The sequence below is a fragment of the Sceloporus occidentalis genome, unplaced genomic scaffold (genome assembly GCF_023333645.1).
Source record: "Sceloporus occidentalis isolate IW3139 unplaced genomic scaffold, rSceOcc1.0.p SCAF_34, whole genome shotgun sequence".
Classification (NCBI taxonomy): Eukaryota; Metazoa; Chordata; class Lepidosauria; order Squamata; family Phrynosomatidae; genus Sceloporus; species Sceloporus occidentalis.
Window position 1 is genome coordinate 1,116,948 of NW_028317014.1, and position 18,296 is coordinate 1,135,243.

The window sequence follows — 18,296 nt, forward strand, 5'->3', positions numbered from 1 at the left end:
TGAATCTCCTCCTTGTCTTGTGCTCAGCCTGGCCTTTGACTTAGTCTAATGGCCATCTCTGCTATGGCAAATTCCTGGTGACCTAAAACTGAACCATTCATCTTCTGAGCCCTCATCTCAGGGAAGTGGTAGGACACCCAATGCTCGCCAAGCTGGGTTCCTACATTTCTCAGAATTTTAGGCATTGGAGGCCCCTGGAATGTTAAAAAATTAGCTGCATTCAGTTTCAATTCCACGCATTTTTGAGTCACTGCAATAAAACTGAAAAGTATTTACTTAATAGAACAAATTACTATTTTATAATGATGATGGTTTAAGTGTGTCATGGTAATTTGCTAGCTAAGTCATGTTTTTGGACCTTAAGAAACTAAAACCCAGTTGTAATGGTGGCGGTCAAAGGGAAGTATTACCCTCCCGCTAAACCTGTCACTTGAAAAATAAACTAGACATTAACCAACAGCAATAAAAACCTTCTATGTAAACATTTTGCACATACCATTTCATTAGATTTTAATATTTCAGTCACCCTGTTGTGTAATTTACTAGCTTTGGGCATTTAGGACAATAATCTAACTCCTTTAGTCCCAGGGGTGTTTCGTCCCGGAGCAATTTTGCCATTTTTACCATATGTGGGTTTAATTAAGATTCTCCTTTTCCTACACTAAACATCATCTTTTTCAGAACAATTAAAACTTTTATTAGAAACCATAGAAAAATGCAAAAAAATAATTGTGCATTAATATAAAAAATGCATAATAATAATTGTGCATTGGGGTAAAAACCCCAAAAAAGTAAATAAAAATATTTTTTTGCCATCTTCTTAGAGTTTCTTCTACACGTTAGGTGCCCCTGCTGAACAATGACCCAATTTATGTTCAGCAACATCCCCTCATTACAGACTACCCCACATCCATATACCCCTTTGGCATAGTAGTGTGAACAGGGGCTGGGGTTACACTTTATATATGTAGCCCTTGGATTTTTTTTTTATTATTATTATCATTAGTAATATTATTTATATTTTATTTTTTTGCTGCAATATGGATAGAGATCTCCCAAAATGTTATGCGTGCCAGTGATGTCACAATGACATCACTAAGCTCATTTATTATTTATTTCTATTATTTTTATTTAAGTGCATCTGAAATGTATGACTCTTAATTTCACAAATGTGTTGGAATAATTCTACGGGATTATTCAAATCCTAGCAAGTGTTTTCTTTAAACGGACGGATTTATGCAAATGAAGCATTTTGCGAAAGTTTACTTCAGTAAGTAAATTTAAGATCAAAACAATTAGATTTTGTTCTAGTCACAGCGCAGACGTACTGAATATTCTGGTTTAACTACGTTCTCTTTTAAATGCTGTAGGCGCAAAGCCTTTTAAATGAGTTTTGCAAATTACTCTTGAATTCTTGACACCGAAGCTTCAGTTTTTGAAGCTCTTTCATCTTGTTGAAATGATATGTTTACTATGGTATTTGACATATGAAGCCCGAGTGAAACATTCTTAACACACTTTAATTAGAGAAGTGTGCTGTATGTCCAAATTGAAAGAATATTCCTTAGTGTTGCGTCATTGGAGTGAAGATAAAAATAACTGGATATTTAAAACATAACCGAGCGAACAATGTTCATTACAAGTCAGTAGTGTCCGTGCTGAAACCGCTTATTCGGAAACACTGATAGTCAACCTTTGGCACTTCAAATATTTTGGATTACAACTGCTGTCTTACGATCGTAGGATCTAAAGTGCAACAACAACAAGCGTGCCAAAGGTTGTCTACCTTGGTGAGCACCTAGTGCGAAACGCATCAACCGTGTCCAGCTCTATAGCTTTTAACGATGCACGTTTAATAAAGAAGATCATTATAAACACAGAGGAGTTTATGGGATTTATTTGGGTGACGCTTACCTGTGTAGCCTGTATGCATTTGTCTACCTTGATACCAAATGTATAAATAATGCACCAACAAGATGTATTGCAGATCCAGACGCTTGTTACTTAAAGGGGCAGTCCAGCTGTTAGATGCACTTTTCGTGTCGTCACTTGCGCCTGGGGGGATTCTGTATGTCCCCGTATGCTTTGGCTCCTTTCCTTACCACTCAGCTAGTTGTTGTGCAAGAGATGTTTAAGGCCTAACACGGCACTATGTATGTGATATACTCACCCCAGTCAGCTCCAGGACCGCTCAGTGAATTCTGCGGCTGGGGGCTCTATTTAGAACCCCCCGTGCATGCGCAAAACTGCTCGCACTGATTGGCCGCTTCAAGCCGGTTCTACAACAGGAAAGTGCTTCTTTTACTTCTTGCTTAGTGGGGCTGTCGGCGGCAGTAAACCTTCCCTTAGAAAATGTTCACACCCGAAAAATCTTTTATTTTACATGAATATGTTTCCTTCTATTACAAGACTTTCCCAGCGAGTACATTTTACACATTTACAAAATATAGGGTCATCTTATAATCAGGCTTTTTCTTTTTTCCTAAATTAATATTCAGATTTTGGGGGTCGTCTTATAATCGTTCTGTGTAAGACCCACGACGCTATGAAATACAAGTCAATCACAAACACTGTTAGATTGTAAGCTTGCGAGCCGGGCTCTCTCTACCTAATGTATCAGTCTGTCTTTGTCTGTCAATTCTTGTCTTGTCATAAAACCTGACTATATGTATTTTAAGAAGAGCTGTGAAAATCGTTGATACTATATATAAGAAAATAATAATATTATTATGAATAATAATAATACACGGCATGTTGTAAAAATTCTTAAACAAATAAAATGTTGCAATAGCCCGATGACATCGCTCACAGAACATTTTAAATGGAATAATAATAATAATGGACCCTCCTCTGCCCTGAGTAGCCACTGTTTCCTCATATCGAGCCCATACTCATGATAAAAATAAATATAGACGTACGGAGCCAATTACACGGAAACATGTTGGGATGTTAACGTCGCTCATTTAATTTTCTGCCTATATAAATTAAGTTAATATGCACAAAGTGCTGATTAGAAACATGCGCGACAGTTCTATGTTTCCAGGTTAATAATCCTGCTTCTATAAAATGTAAGAATAGTCACACGTATGTAGCGAGGCATGTGACCAGATCAACGTTTAGGAGGCAAAGCGATTGCCCCCTCCCTTGCCTAATATCATCTTATTCTACGTGGCCATCCTAGTATGTGATGAAAGAGAAATATATAAAGCCCTAGCCCTGCCATGTTTTTTTGGGGTGGTGAGGTGTATGTTTATCAGGATTTCTCCAACGTTTTTACTTTACTGAAAGGGTGGTAGATACGTGTAACAACCTTCCTGCTTAAGTGGTAAGAGGTTAAAGCAGTGAAGGGATTTAAACATGCACGGGGTAGGCATATGGTTATCCCGAGTATCTGTTACTTCGCTTCTTCATTCTATAATCCGTGTGCATTATTGCAATACTTTTAATGTGCGTCTGATTATCACCCTCGCTGCACTGGGTCAGTGAGACGGTCAGCATACGCTTTCCCCATTATATTCTCTATTTCTTAGAATAGGTTTTCGGTCTATTTTTTTCGCGAACGTGTTATTTTTATGAATAACATTTTTATTTATTAATAATTTTATCAATGATTTTTGGTCATGGGCGGAATTACGCACAGCTTGCGACATTGGTTATACGGTTACTGCGCATGAGGCTAGCGGAGATGCTCTCGCCGCATCCATTTGTTTGGCGTATTTTCCTTGACGTTTCACCCGAACTCTCGCTCCCGCCTCCCCACCCTGTAACCGACTCTCCTCAGACTGTTGTTTACTTCTCCTCACAACCAGGCTATAGTTTCCCGCCCACAGATGGGGCAGTCTCAATATAGCTCTGACCAATCAAAGTGCGCCAAACCCTAACTGGGTCCACAATGGCAGCCAATCGGGCTCCTCTATGCTCCGCCTCCTTACTACTGTCCGTCTTCCAGCAGACAGACGTGGTCCTCCCCTTCAGCCACCAATCAGAGACCTGTTTACATGCCACAGCGTGAGTAAAATGAAGGCGGAGCGGGGCTCGGAGATCACAAATTCGGCCCATTTTAAGTGACGGTTTCATCTTAACGCGTCACTATTGGTTGGGGAGTTTGTCATTGATTCCGATAGTCCAGGTGACGCAGGCGGGCGGGGTCACGTGTTGTTTTCGCCGTGCCGCTCTCCCGCTGTAGTCTGTCTGTGGTGTGTATACGCGGCGGGAGGGCTCGTTGCCTGTTCGGGAAGAAGGAAATTCCCGTCTACATCATGAACGTCCCATAATATTTACTTCGTTTAACGCAGCCGTGCGCGCTTTAATTCATTCACTGTGTGCGGAAAGCAGCCGGCGCTCGTCACACGCCGCAGTCGAGAGGCCAACCGAGGGGCTCTCCACCCCCCCCCCCCCCCATGGCGGGTGTCCTAAACGAGGAGGACAAATCCTGTCGAGCTACCGCAGCAATGAGGGTACTACCGCCGCCTCCCACTCCCGTCCAGCAGTGTGCTGAGGAGAACGGCTATCGGCGGCTGTCCGGACCGGTGCTATCGCAAGTGCAAGAGGAGTGTGTGACCGATTCGTCTGCCGCAGCGCTTACCTCCGCGCCGGGGGAGGACGATGTGAGGAAACGCGGCTACCTGAGGAAGCAGAAACATGGCCACAAGCGGTACTTCGTGTTGAGGAGTCAGAGCCATCTGGGTCCTGCCCGACTGGAGTATTACGACAACGAGAAAAAATTCCGGAGCTCCCAGAGGGCAGGCGGAGGTGCCGGGTGCCCCCCTAAGAGGGTCATTCCGCTTTACCTGTGCTTTACCGTGAGCCGCAGGGCGGACGCCAAGAACAAGCACCTGCTGGCCCTGTACACCAAGGATGAGTACTTCGCTATGGTGGCAGAGAGCGAGCAGGAGCAGGACGCCTGGTACCAAGCCCTCAGCGAGCTCATCAACGAGAATAAGAAGGCCTGCCTGGACACCGAGGAGCTGGAGGAGAACTACGGGGCCCTGAGAGCCGGCACTCTCTTCAAGGAGGTGTGGCAGGTGACCGTGAAGCCCCGGGGTTTGGGGCAGGCCAAGAACCTCTCCGGAGTGTACAGACTGTGCCTGTCCAGCAAGGCAGTGCACCTGGTCAAGCTGAACTCCGACGTGGCCTGCGTCCACCTGCTGCTTATGAACATCAGGAGGTGCGGGCACTCGGAGAACTACTTCTTCATAGAGGTGGGTCGCTCCTCGTCCACGGGGGCCGGAGAGCTGTGGATGCAAGTGGACGACTGTGTGGTGGCCCAGAACATGCATGAAACATTCCTGGAGACCATGAAAGCCTTAAAAGCCTACTCGGAGTTCAGGCCCAGAAGCAAGAGTCAGTCATCTGGCACTAACCCTATCTCTTTTATTACAACCAGGCGGTATCTGGGCAACCTGCCTCCCAGCCAGACAGGCCTGCAGAGAAGGTCCAGGACAGAGAGTGTGGTGGGCACCCCCCCAACATCAAAGAACAACGCTTTCCGGTTTAGGACCTCCAGTGAGGGTGAAGGTACAATGACCAGGCCATTCAGGTCAGTGACTGGTAGCTTGATCCATTTAAATACTGCACGGCTAAATCTTGGCAAGCAGGAAGGTACCGGCAGGTATGTCAGGGCACCTTTTAACTCTGGCTACCACTCAAGATCTGCGTCCTTACCAGTCTCTCACTTTCCCTCTGCTACAAGTCCGATAAGCGTTTGTTCCAGTAGCGGTCTCGGCTCTGCTTCTGATACCCTTACCAGGCCGTCAAGTTCTTCTGTGTGTGGATCTCCTAGCGATGGGGGGTTTAACTCATCTGATGAGTATGGTTCCAGCCCTGGTGACATAAGGTACTTTCGTGTAAGGAGCAATACACCTGATTCATTGGGCAACACTCCCCCAATTCAAGAGGAAAACACGCTCAGTGACTACATGTCAATGAGTGCCCAAAGCCACCCTGATGCTCAGGATGATTATATGGAAGGAGATAAAAGTTTTAGGAAAAGAACATACTCTTTAACTAAACCAAGCAATGCCATGCTGCAGCAAAAGCCACACACAGCCACTTGCTTAGATGAAGACTCTGAAGAAATTAACAAGCAGTTTTTATACTCTGAATCACCAAAGTTGAAAGACAACACTCATCCTGAGGATTACAGTAATGGTATTATAGATTCTGTTTGCAACCAAAGCAGGAGTAAAGCCACTGATGATGGTTACATGCCAATGATGCCTTCTCATTCACATGACAACGACTATTTACCAATGGCTCCTAAAAATGTATCTGCACCAAAACAAATAGTTAATCGGTGTCCTCAGGTGGAATCAAAAGGGTATATGATGATGTTTCCAATTGCTAGTTCACCTGTTGGAAATGTAGGTACAGGCAGTATTACTAAGGGTAACCAGGAAAAGGTTACTAATGGAGGGTACATGGATATGTCATATGGAAGCTCTTCATCTGTCAAACAGACTGATGCTAATTTGACAAATGGTTCCAGGGGGTTTAGCTCATATTTTTCTTTACCCAGAAGCTTTAAAAGTTCATCTAAACAAAATAGTGATCACAGCGAGTATGTTCCAATGTCCTCCCCTGGTAAGTTACTTCATGTAGGTATGGACACTTTAAGTTATGGCACTAAGGAGGCAACACTTAACGGTCTATCTAAAGTAAGCATAAAATCTTCCAATATTACAGATCAAGTTAGTGCTGCAAGGCCCAATAAACTTTCGTTAGCCATGAGAGGGAGCAATACCATACCAAGGATGTTTGATCATTCTGCTTCTGGTGAACCCACCAGTCCCGGAGAGTATATAAATATTGACTTTAGTGATAAGGCTAGTAGCACCCCATATTCATTGTCTGCAGAAGGTTCCCCATCTTCTTTGAGCTCAAGCTGTGACCAGAGACAATCCCCCTTATCTGACTACATGAGTGTGGATATTGATGTTCAGTCTCCAAAGGCAACAGCAGAACTGTCTAGCTCTCTGACAGACATTTCATCTTATGCATGCACAATTGTTTCTAGAATTCAGCCTAGTGCTGAGTATGCTAAACTCCCATGCGGCACAGCCTGTGTCAGCACCACAACAAACAGAAATGATGATTACACTACAATGACCTTCAATATGGCAATGACTCCTCCAAGGCCCTTTTCTAATGAGACAGAGAATGGTACAAACATTGACAGTCCTTCATCTATTGTGAACTGTTTGTGCATAGATGAGATGTCACCCTTTCGTAGTAGTTTTCCTCCTCTTCCCAACCCTCCATCTGAATCCATAGCTGGTCCTAAAGTTATCCGCGCTGATTCCCAAGGCCGGCGGCGGCACAGCTCTGAGACTTTTTCTTCTGCAAGCACAGTGATCACTTCCTCGTCCTGTTTCACTGAAAGTGGCAAAAGGCACAGTTCTGCTTCGTTCGACAACGTTTGGTTGAAACCAGATGAGTGTTGTGGAGAACAAGAAAGTAAAATGTCCAGGAATTGCTCAACAGGATTTCAGAATGGCCTAAACTACATCGCCCTGAGCATGCATGATGGCGTCAGTGACTCTACGTCGCCTGCGTGTCACCAGCATCCAAATGGGAGCAGAAACATGGAGAGCGGGGCTTATGTCAGCATTGACTTCTCAAGGTCTGACTGTTTGAAGTGCCCGGCCCTCAGAAAAGGTTTGTAGTTAATTGAATGATAAGCAGTAAACAGGAAGTGACTGTATGTTTGTTTACACATGTGTGTGTGTGTGTGTATAATGCATGTGTGTATATGGCGTGTGCTTAAATACTGGGTACTGAATTAAAAAAAAAAAAATCCTTCACGTTTTCTGCCTCGATCTCTTGTGCCTGTTGGCAGTTTGCCTTACAGACTGGGCTAGTAGGATTAAATTAACCGTGTGATACAGCTGGTGCGTGGGCATCTTGTTTACTCGGAATGAAGTTATCTAGCCTTGTTTAACCAGTTGCTGGCAGATGACTGGCTTGTGCTTCGTATCCGGGAGCTGGTATAATGGGCACGATCTCGTACAGGTTGTAGTGCTCCATTATTAAGCGTGTTTGAGCTTTCTATGCCGCAGTCCTGTGGTAGAGCTGGTTTATTGGCTGTATTTCATATTATAATCATATCTTGCAGTTACTATGTAAGAGGAGACGATAGGAATGTATGAGGTGATGATATAAGTTTGTGACAGAATGAGGTGGAGTTTGACTGCATGGCATATTCTTCATTCATATATTTCCACCTGGAGACTGAATGATTGGACTATGTATGTATGTTTGTAAGTTTTTCTGGAATGCAAAATTCTGCAGGTTCCACTTATCTGAGAAATGCTTATTAACCCCTATAGAAACACTGTGAAGTGTGATATTGCGATGTTTTTGCATATGTGCAAAACTTCGGGCTGTTTGTCCGGGTCTCTACCTTCCTTGTCCCCTTGATGCAGATTGCCGAGATATTCTGTCTCACAAGGTCGGGTGGCGTAAGGGTGAAATCTCTGATCTTCTCAGCTTGCCCATAGCGCTCATCACTTGGTAACCCAACGGGGTAAAGTAATGCCCCCTACCCCCCCACGCACCGAGCAGGATAGTAAAGGAAATGAAGATGCCTTTCTATACTGTACACATCATTTGGGCTATTGGTGTGTGCATTCTAATCCGGAAGCACTATTAGGTTTGTTTGCCGTAAAATGTAGGATTTGGGAAAGTGACAAATCTACAGTAAATCACGTTTTTCTTTATTTTGAATGGTGTGATTTTTAATTTTTTTTGACATTTCCAGTTTTTGCACAATATGATTTCAGGGAGCTGCATCTTTGTATTTTTTCCTAGCTCTGTTCTAGTTCTTAAAACAATTTACCCAGACTTGTGGGAAATAGAATGGCTTAGTCTTAATCCTCCAGCCGGATGCTCTGACTAATGAAAGTCTATGAATTTACGAACTTCATTAGAATTGACATTGAGTCAGCTCGGTGTTCTGTTTAAGCAGGAAAGTTACCCAAAATATCACTTGATATCGCAGCAGCCAACAGGTCTGCAGACTGCAGATAAAGGAAGTTTTATTTGCACAAAAAGGGATGACACCAAGTTTCTGTCAATGGCGACCTACTTTACTGTATGCAGCGTATTCTGCTTAAGAAGCATTTTCCCTTTAAGTTCAGATTGACAAATAACGGAGCAGACAGGTAACTCAAACGGTGGAACGCTCTGCAGTGTCATCGGTCCTCTCTACCGCTTGGTGGCGTTTTAGGTTGGGATCCTCTGCGTGGGTCTGACCCGTGCCACAAATGCAGGGGTTATGTGATGAATATTTATTGTATTCATATTGCTGGGCAGACTAATGCATGCAGCAGCCCTGTGAGCTGAACAGGGGACTTGTAGTATTTCTGGATGATCCCCTATGTGCAGGCAGTGTATCTTTTTTTGAAACCCATCTTGTGGACATGCGAGGTTATGATGGGTAGAGACGTGCAGTCGCCATTATTACGTTTCATGGGAATTTTAAGAAAATGATTAAAGGTAACTTTATTCTTGAGAATAAATGCGGATTGCCTTCCTTTACCCGATATATATTGCGCGGTAGGGTAGATTTCTCTAAACCAGGTCTCTGAATAGCTTGTAGGAATCTGTAAGTAAAAATGTAAGCAGCGCTCAGGATTGTCACTGAAATGTAACTATAGCAATGCCCTAGCACTCCAGAGGTTAAAGGGTAGAACATGGACAAACATGTTGTGTAACGCACTATAGTAATGTGGAATTGTTTAGGAATGCTCACATTCTGCCTTTAAATACCGTATTTGCTCGATTATAAGACGACCCCCCAAAATCTGAATATTAATTTATGGAAAAAAGAAAAAGCCCGAATATAAGATGACCCTATAGGAAAAAGTTTTACCAGTAAATGTTAGTTCATGTAAACTATGTGAGCAATTGTTTGTTAATAAAAGCTATGATTGAGAAAAATATTTTTATTTCTTTTTTTTTTTTTTTTTTTTTTCAACCTGCCCCCCCCCCCCCCCAGTTATGCACATCTGCCCCCAGGATTGCCACTCTTCCCCAGAAATGCCTTATACCCCATATATGCCACTGTGCCCCATGATATGTCTTTTAACCCTCTAAATGCCACTGTGCTCCATGATACGCCTTTTAACCCCCTATGTGCCACTCTGCCTCCAGAAATGCCTTATACCCCTATATGCCAAAGGTTAAAAGGCATATTATGGGATAGAGTGGCATATAGGGAGGTAAAAGGCATTTCAGGAGGCAGAGTGGCATTAAAGGGGTTAAAAGGCATTTCACAGAGCACTCTGCCTCCAGAAATGCCTTATACCCCCCATTTAACACTCCCCCGCCCCCCCCAAACTTACCGGTGCTTCTGGGTTGGTGGGGGGGGGGCGCATAACACAGGAGGATCCAGGTCCCCTGCATCTGAGTCCCCGGTGCTTAGTCCGGGCAGCATGTAGAGCTCCACGCGAATCGCGTAGAGCTCTACACGCTGCCCGGACTAAGCACCGGGGAATCAGAAGCACCGGTAAGTTTGGGGGGGGGGGCATAACACAGGAGGATCCAGGTCCCCTGCATTGCTGCGGGGGATCTGGATCTTAGTCTCATAATCAGACCTATTTGAGGTCTGATTATAAGACGACCCTGATTATAAGACGAGGGGTATTTTTCAGAGCATTTGCTCTGGAAAAAACCTTGTCTTATCGAGCAAATACTGTATATGCTGCGTTGTAAGCAGTTTCATATCCCTCTTATAGAGGAAGAATATTATAAGCTGTTTAATGCACGTTCTTAGAAGCAGTCTTGTGTCCTAGAAGCTGCAGCCCTGTTGCTGCAGCTGCCCTCATCCTCCATGTTCAAGCATCGCTTGCCAATTACTTGAAGCAGTCGCTTAGTATCAGGAAAGCAGTCCCATTGAGCACTTGCCGAGATGCGTCTGACTGGCAGTAATGCGATCGCATACAAGGAGATGCGTTCAGCTGAATGGCAGCTAGCGGGGGGCAAATGCATATTGGGAGATTCCATGCATCTGCAAATGCAACAACGTCACAAGGGCTGCACCGCTATCTCATGCGTTAACGTGGGACATTGTGGCTGGCGTGTCCCCTTTTAACGGAATACATGTTACCGCGCCCTTCAGCAAATACTCCTCGGCAGGGCCGGCCCGACAATGGAGCCGAGTGGGGCAACCGCTCCACTTTGCCGCCCCAAGTCCCTTTTTTTTTTTTTTTTTTTAAAGCGAAAGAGAGAGAAAGGGGCGCCGAGTGGTATTCTCTTACCAAGCTGTCAGTACCCGCTCGGCGCCCCTCTCTCTCTCTCCTCTGCGGCGAGTCTTCCTGTTCGGTCTCGGTGCCGGCTTGTAATGCTGAGTGCCGGAAGATTTCCGGCGCTCAGCATTACAAGCCGGCACCGAGACCGAACAGGGAGACTCGCCGCAGGACTGCTGAAAGGTAAGTACGAGGGGGGGGCGGGAGAGGAAGGGTAGATAAGGGGGGGGCGGCATTTTAAAATTCGCCCCAGGCGGCATTTTGCCTTGGGCCGGCCCTGCTCCTCGGCTTTCTCATGGCGTTGGGAGGCCCTGGGCCAGGCATTGTTATAACTCTTCTGATTTAACCCCTTAATGACAAAGCCCGTACATGTACGGGCTCAAAATGCATTGTTTTCAATGGGTTTAGGGACCGCCTATTGTCCTTAAGGGGTTAAACAAATCTTTAGTTCAAAAAGCATATTGAAACTTAAATGAGTAATGTGTATAAGCAAAAGGCTGAGTTAACTGTTTAGAAGCCATAGATCAATAATGAAATGGCTCAATATCAGGTGCCAGCAGTCAGTTTGGAGATATGGGGGTCTGGTTGTTCGCTGTAACGTGATTGTGAGGAGCTAGCTGTTGCTTTATACCCTTTCCCCCTAAAATCCCATTTATGAAAAACCAACTGCTTCTATTCTCAGCAGGGCCTTTCAGCATATCATGGGTTAACACGCATGACACAATGTTTCCTGCTTAGTAATTTATCACTGTGTGCACATTTTGAGCAGGCGGCTGATCACACGACCAGTTGCGCTACATCTAGTAACAGACCTCGGGATATCACTGAATTACGTCTTTTACCTTTTTTATTTACTAATAAACATTTTAAAGCAAAGAAGGTCTTTATGTACTGAAACCGTTCAGTATTTTGGGGTCTTTTTTTATTCATTAAAATAGTGACTTGTCTGTTACCATAGTTGGTAAATACATTAAGCGTTTAAAAAAAAATATATATAATGGGCGTTGTGCGAGAGTGAAGAAGAATAAAACATAGCACAATTGAGCTTAAGACATTGGTGATATAATTGCGTTTTGAAACATGAATGTGTGTGTGTATACATATACATGTGTGTACTTGTGTGCGTGCGTATGGCTACATGTTTGTCTCTCCAACTAGAGATTTCTCACCTTGTACTCTTCTATTGCCTAAAATCCATTAAAACCCATGAATGATAAAACCACTTCATTCTGCTTTATAAGCCACACTTCGTACAATTCATTGTTCTGAATTAATTGACTTTTATTTATGTTTTATTTGCCACAGACTAAGAACGTTGCCATGGAAACCAATAGAGAAGAATGTGTCACCCCCAGCCTTTTCTGCTGGAAAACCCAAATAAGGTGACTGGGAAAGACAGAACGCAGCGACATAAAGCTCCAAGTCGTGTTGAATTTCAAACGGATTTGTCCCCTGCTTCCCCCCCCCACACACATTATAAATGAACTGCCGTTTAAAGCTTATTTAATGTGTTTGCAAAGGAATCCTATTTTTCTTTTCGCGATATACATATTTTTACGAAAAAGGATGAATTTCTCAAGGCACGTCTTAAAAGTTGTTTGTTTTTTTTTTGCGTATGAGAGATTGTTTTCGCCACGCGGCTCTGACATGTAAAATGGGGTAGAAAACGCTTCCATGTCGCACTTTGATGCCGTTTTACTGCACAGGTCTGTTTTATGAGCCTTTCAGAGAGGTGCCGCCCAGTGGAAGAAGATGACGGAGACTTTAAGGAAAGTGACTGCTTTGTGGTTGATCTATATAGAAGTTCTAATTTTCTGGTACAAAAAGAATATTAAATATGTAAAGTTAACAAAATATTTTGCTTTTTTTTTTTTTGTCTATTTTAATTGATCTATAATATGGAAAGATGCCTCATATGATGAACAAAGATTCATTTTCTATGGTACATGACTTTTTGTTAGAGATGTTTATTTGAACCTTACCCTTCCAGAGTATTGCACATCTCTCTACGATTAAGAGTGAATTTGATAGATTAGAGGTACTTTATTAAATCTATTCTGTGTGAATGGCCACAAAAAAGGTTATGTAGTATTCTTAACCCCATACTTAGGGCTTACTTAAGTTCCCCCCCCCCCCATTTGGTAACCAAATAGCTAAAATCAAAGCTTCCTTGGCAGCTTACTATTATAACCGTGTAGTTAACAAGGCCCCATTGATGTGCTGCCACCGCTTTCACGTTAAGACTTCTGCACCTAAAAGAAGTACGTTGCTGCATGAAGTTGGGGACTAGTAAAATCTCTTAATTGGGGTTTTACTTTTTAACCATACAGTGCGTTGCGGCATTATTTGCTTTTTGTGCTCGTGTTCCCATGCTAAAGCTTTGATATTGTCGCTTTGATATGGGGTATGCCGGAGCACCGAGCTGCCCGGTTCATCTATCTTTACCTCTTTGTGGCCAGTGTATGAAAAGTTGTAACAGTTTAAAGTTTCCTTTGCACCACTAAACTAAAGCAGCACTTTTTATTTTTCCTCTAATTAATGAAATGCTTTCTGGTGGCGGGTTGAGGCTAAACCCAATCCGGCCTCGTTTCTCTAGTAGGGCAGCGACTGTTTTCGCTGTGATGAGGCAGGAAAGGCCGTTGATGTGAATTTAATTCTGGTTATGAATTTATTGCCGCAATACACTGTCATTTCTGACGCCCCAAATCATGATTTGGTGTAAAATGTATTTTTTTTTTTATATTTATATATCTATATATATTTACACGGCCTTCTGAAACATCAAGTGAGATTTGCAACACACAAAACCTTTAGGTTTCCAAACAAACTGCTCTCTAATACCAAAAACCCCTTCTACAAAGTATTAAGATATCTATCCATTTAAATGTCATTTGCGTTTTGTGTCGCGAGAGATTTTGGATGAATTTCCTTAACGCTATCATAGATCCCGACCTTTTTAGGCCTAGATGACGTCGCGGCTGCCGGTTCAGATCTTTAATATAGATAACATCAACCTTAGTTCTACGGAAGTTAAAACAGGTACGGCATAAAATATGCAATCTTAGTTTACAAACAAAACTAATTTATTCAGTATTGTGCTGGAACATAATTTGGGAGTGTGTAAAGCATATCGTAGATAGCTTCCAGCTGCCAGTTTTTGCTGCTGTATAGTTTAAATTTACCAATGACGGAAGCAGGATGGTTTGTCAATTTGTAATTTAATTTCATATTGGAAAGGTATTTTGTCTGTACAAATGAATAAAACATGGTTGGTACTGTTCTCTTGTGTCCTGATTATTCTTTTCCTCTTATGCACCTCTAGCGTTTAGTTGTTTTTTTTTGTGTGTGTAAATGTTCGTACTAATGGACCATCTCATGGATCTTTGCTAACAAATGTATGTAACTCACTGGGTATTGATGAAAAATTCCCTTTGGGGTTATAGACATACCTGGGAACTCTCTGGGTTTGCAGGGAGATTGCTGGGTGAGCACCGCTTCTCCTGGTCAAGACCCGAATCCTCCGGGTCGTGGGAGCGTGGTCTTGACACTCCCTAATCCCCACCCATTTTCCCTTTAAATGGGGGTGTTTCCCGCTGACATAGGTGGGAATAATATATTAGAAGTTTAATAGGAATCTGTCTGCCGTCACTTTCACTTCTACTTCTGCAGCAGACCACGTCTGCTTGAGTGACTGATATAAACGGGTTAATTTATGAATGATCTTCTGCGTGATAAACAGATGCCTGAGATTCAGAATTCAGTGTTTTCATTTTTTAGTATGGTAAATACATTCGTAAACCGAAACCCTTGTGATCATTACGGTGTTCTATTTTATGTGAATTCATTTCTTTATTTATGGAAATAAAAACATTTTTGTTCCACCGCCCTCACCCCATTGTAATGTATACTTTGAACAAACAGCGGTGCCCCCTTCTGGGAGAAGTTTTGTTTCTCTCCACAGCCTGAGTTTTATAGCATATATTTTGTCGTTAGCAGACTGACCGTTGCTATGGTAGTCCAGAAAGGCTATATCTACTCTACCTCCCTGGCCCATTAATTTAGTTAATCAAAGATATTAATTAGTTTGACGAGATCTCCCTGTAGTAAACTTGTGCTATTTCCGATCTTACAACATATTTAGATCCAGACAGAGGCGTATCTAAGGTAGGCGCCATTTGAAAGGGGGAGCCTAGGAGGAGGCCTTTACCTCCGTCGCAGTGCCAGCATTTCATGCTGAGTGCCGGAATATGACGTCATATTTCGGTGTGAAGCAGCGGGCACCGCATCAGAGCAGGATGATAGAAGTCTCGTGCTCCTGTCGCTGGACCTAAAGGTGAGGGAACTACAAAGGGGGAGAGGGGTTAGAAAGTGATAAGGGAGGGGGAAGGGGTGGGAAGGAGAGGGTGTAGATAGTGAGAAAGGGGGGGGGGGAGAGGGTAGAAAGTGGTAAGGGAGGGGGGTAGATAGTGAGGAAGAGGGTAGTAAGAATATTGAAATAAGTAAAGTGTGGATCACTGAGTGAATGAGGAAGAGCATGAGTTAATATGTGGATGATTTGTCTGAATGAGGGAGAGCATGAGTTAATGTGTGGATGAATTGTCTGAATGAAAGTGTGAATTAGTGAGTGACTGTAAAAGTGTTTTGTGTGTATCATAGATGTATAATTGTGGAAGGGCAAAGATGGCACTAGCAGGATGTTTGAGCCTTGGGGACCAAGATGGCACAGGCAAGGTGTATATGGGACAAAGATAGCAAATCTTATGTGTGTTATCTGGTTGCTGGCCAGGTTCTATGTGGGCAGTAGGGATGCCAGGGCTGGCTGTGGGGTGTGCAACCTGTGAGCTATGCCTGTAATTTAGGGTGTTTTAAATATACCTTTAACGCTATGTTTTTATGTGAATTCCAATTGATCTATACCTGCAAAGCTGGGTTTTTTGTGTCATTCTGTAGATCCATATCTGCTATGCTATGTTTCCATACATTATTTATGTATTCCTACAAGTACAGGGTTTTTATGTCATATTCAGTTGATTAATACATACAATGCTGTTTACATGTATTTAATTGATCTATACCTGCAATGCTACGTTTCATATATTATTATTGTATACCTGCAAATACAGGATTTGTATGTCTGATTCTGTTTATTTGATATATACCTTCAGTGCTGAGATCACAAGTGAATTTCAGTTGACCTATACATGCAAAGCTGGGTTTGTGTGTTAATGTGTTGATCTATACCTGCTATCGGCAGCAGGGTCTAATAAATGGGTTTTAGATATTTGGACAGGGGCACAATTTCAGTGCTTGCCATAGGCGCTATTTTCAGTTTTGCCCACTACTGATGTAAGACTTCCAGGCTGCTCCTTTTTTGGAAGTAATAATACAATTGCCAACTTTTTCTTAACTACTCGTGCCAATAGTGACTGGTTAAATGAATTTAAGTCTAATGAATTTGCCAGAGATCTTTTATTACTTTTTTTGGTGAATTTGTCTGTTTTTAATTTGGAGAATTTTAGGTGGAACTTCTTTCTCTGTAAACACACCTGTTTTATATGTCGCCATATTTCTCTTCGCTAACTGCGGCCTCTTCTCTTCATCTTCCTCTGTAAAAATGGAAAACAAGTACTCATCGAGATTTTTATCCATCTTTATATAACTCCCTTCGTGTGTCTTTAGTTAGTTTTCCTAGCTTATGTTTTCCTCTTTCACTTACCATATTTTCTGGCGTATAAAACGACTTTTTAACCCATGAAAAGCTTCTCAAAAGTCGGGGGTCGTCTTATACGCCAGGTGCTGAAACTTACCGAGCCGGACTGGAGAATCTCGATTCCCCACGAAGCCCCTAAAACTGTAGCGTATCTCTAGGGGAGGGGCGAGCAGAGAAGCCGCCTCCCCTGGGCCGGTCTTCAGGGCCACGCCGAGGTAGGTGCCCAATGAGCGGGGCTGGTTGTGGAGATAACGACCTCCCTCTAACTAGCCCAACATTAGGGAGCTCGAGGTCTGGCACTTCAGACCTCGGCTTCCGTGCTCCCTAATCACTACGCGCCGGCTATTGATGCCGAGCGCGGGGATGACGTCATATCCCGGCGCTCGGCATCCATTGCCGGCGCGTAGTGATGAGGGAGCAGTAAAGCAGAGGTCTGAAATGACAGACCTCACGCTCCCACAACTAGATGGAAGATAGAAGATGAGAAAGGTAAGAGATGGGGAGAAAGGGGTGTAAGTGCAGTGTATGTGTATATATGTGTGTGTGTGTGTATGGTCAGGTGTGTGTGTATGGTCAGGTGTGTGTAAGAGCAGTGTAGGTATTTGTGTGTTTGTAAGCTGATGTGTGTGTGTGTGTGTATATATATATATATGTGTGTATATATATGTATATATATATATATAATGTGTGTGTGTAAAGGCAGGGGTGTGTGGTGAGGGCAGTGTATAAATATGTATGTATGGACAGGCGTATGTTAGTGTGTGTAGATATATAGGTGTGTGTGTAAGGGCAGTGTATGTATGTATGTATGTATATGTCTGTGTATGGGCAGTGTATGTGTATGGACAGGTGTGTGTAAGGGCAGTATATGTGTGTTTGTAAGCTGGTGTGTATGTGTATGTGTATGTGTGTAAAGGAAGGGGTGTGTGAGGGCAGTGTATGTCTATACATGTGTGTGTGGACAGGCATATGTTAGGGAGAGCTGACCCACCCAATCCAAGCTTTGTATACAACAACCAGCCAATCACCGGTAAGGTACATCGCTTGGGTAGAGGGGTAGTCTTATATGGCGAGTATAGCCCAAACTCTGTATTTTAACTGGAAAAGTTGGGGGTCGTCTTATATGCCGGAAAATACGGTATATATCTAAAATGTGTGTGCTTTGGTGCATCTAATAATACGTTTTGCTTTATATTTGCTATCATCTTTCTCATGTTGTCTGTTTTATAGTTCCTGAAGGCTACCACCTTTTGAGGAGTACCACAACGGGTTCCCTTTTCTTTTATTCTTATTAACAAGTTCAGTACAATGTTCTGCAGCAGAATATCTCTTAAATATTT

General features: G+C 43.1%; 1 protein-coding gene across 1 annotated transcript; it reads left to right on the forward strand.

The window, feature by feature from the left end:
- The first annotated feature begins 4,400 nt into the window (after positions 1–4,400).
- On the forward strand, positions 4,401–7,664 carry LOC149298118 (insulin receptor substrate 2-B-like). Its single transcript, XM_089487621.1, has one exon. It carries the CDS (start codon positions 4,401–4,403, stop codon positions 7,662–7,664), a length of 3,264 nt encoding a protein of 1,087 aa, XP_089343747.1.
- Positions 7,665–18,296: the final 10,632 nt, after the last annotated feature.

What these genes read in the sequence shown, in the direction of transcription:
- LOC149298118 (XM_089487621.1), top strand. Translation starts at nt 4,401, where the DNA reads ATGGCGGGTGTCCTAAACGAGGAGGACAAATCCTGTCGAGCTACCGCA.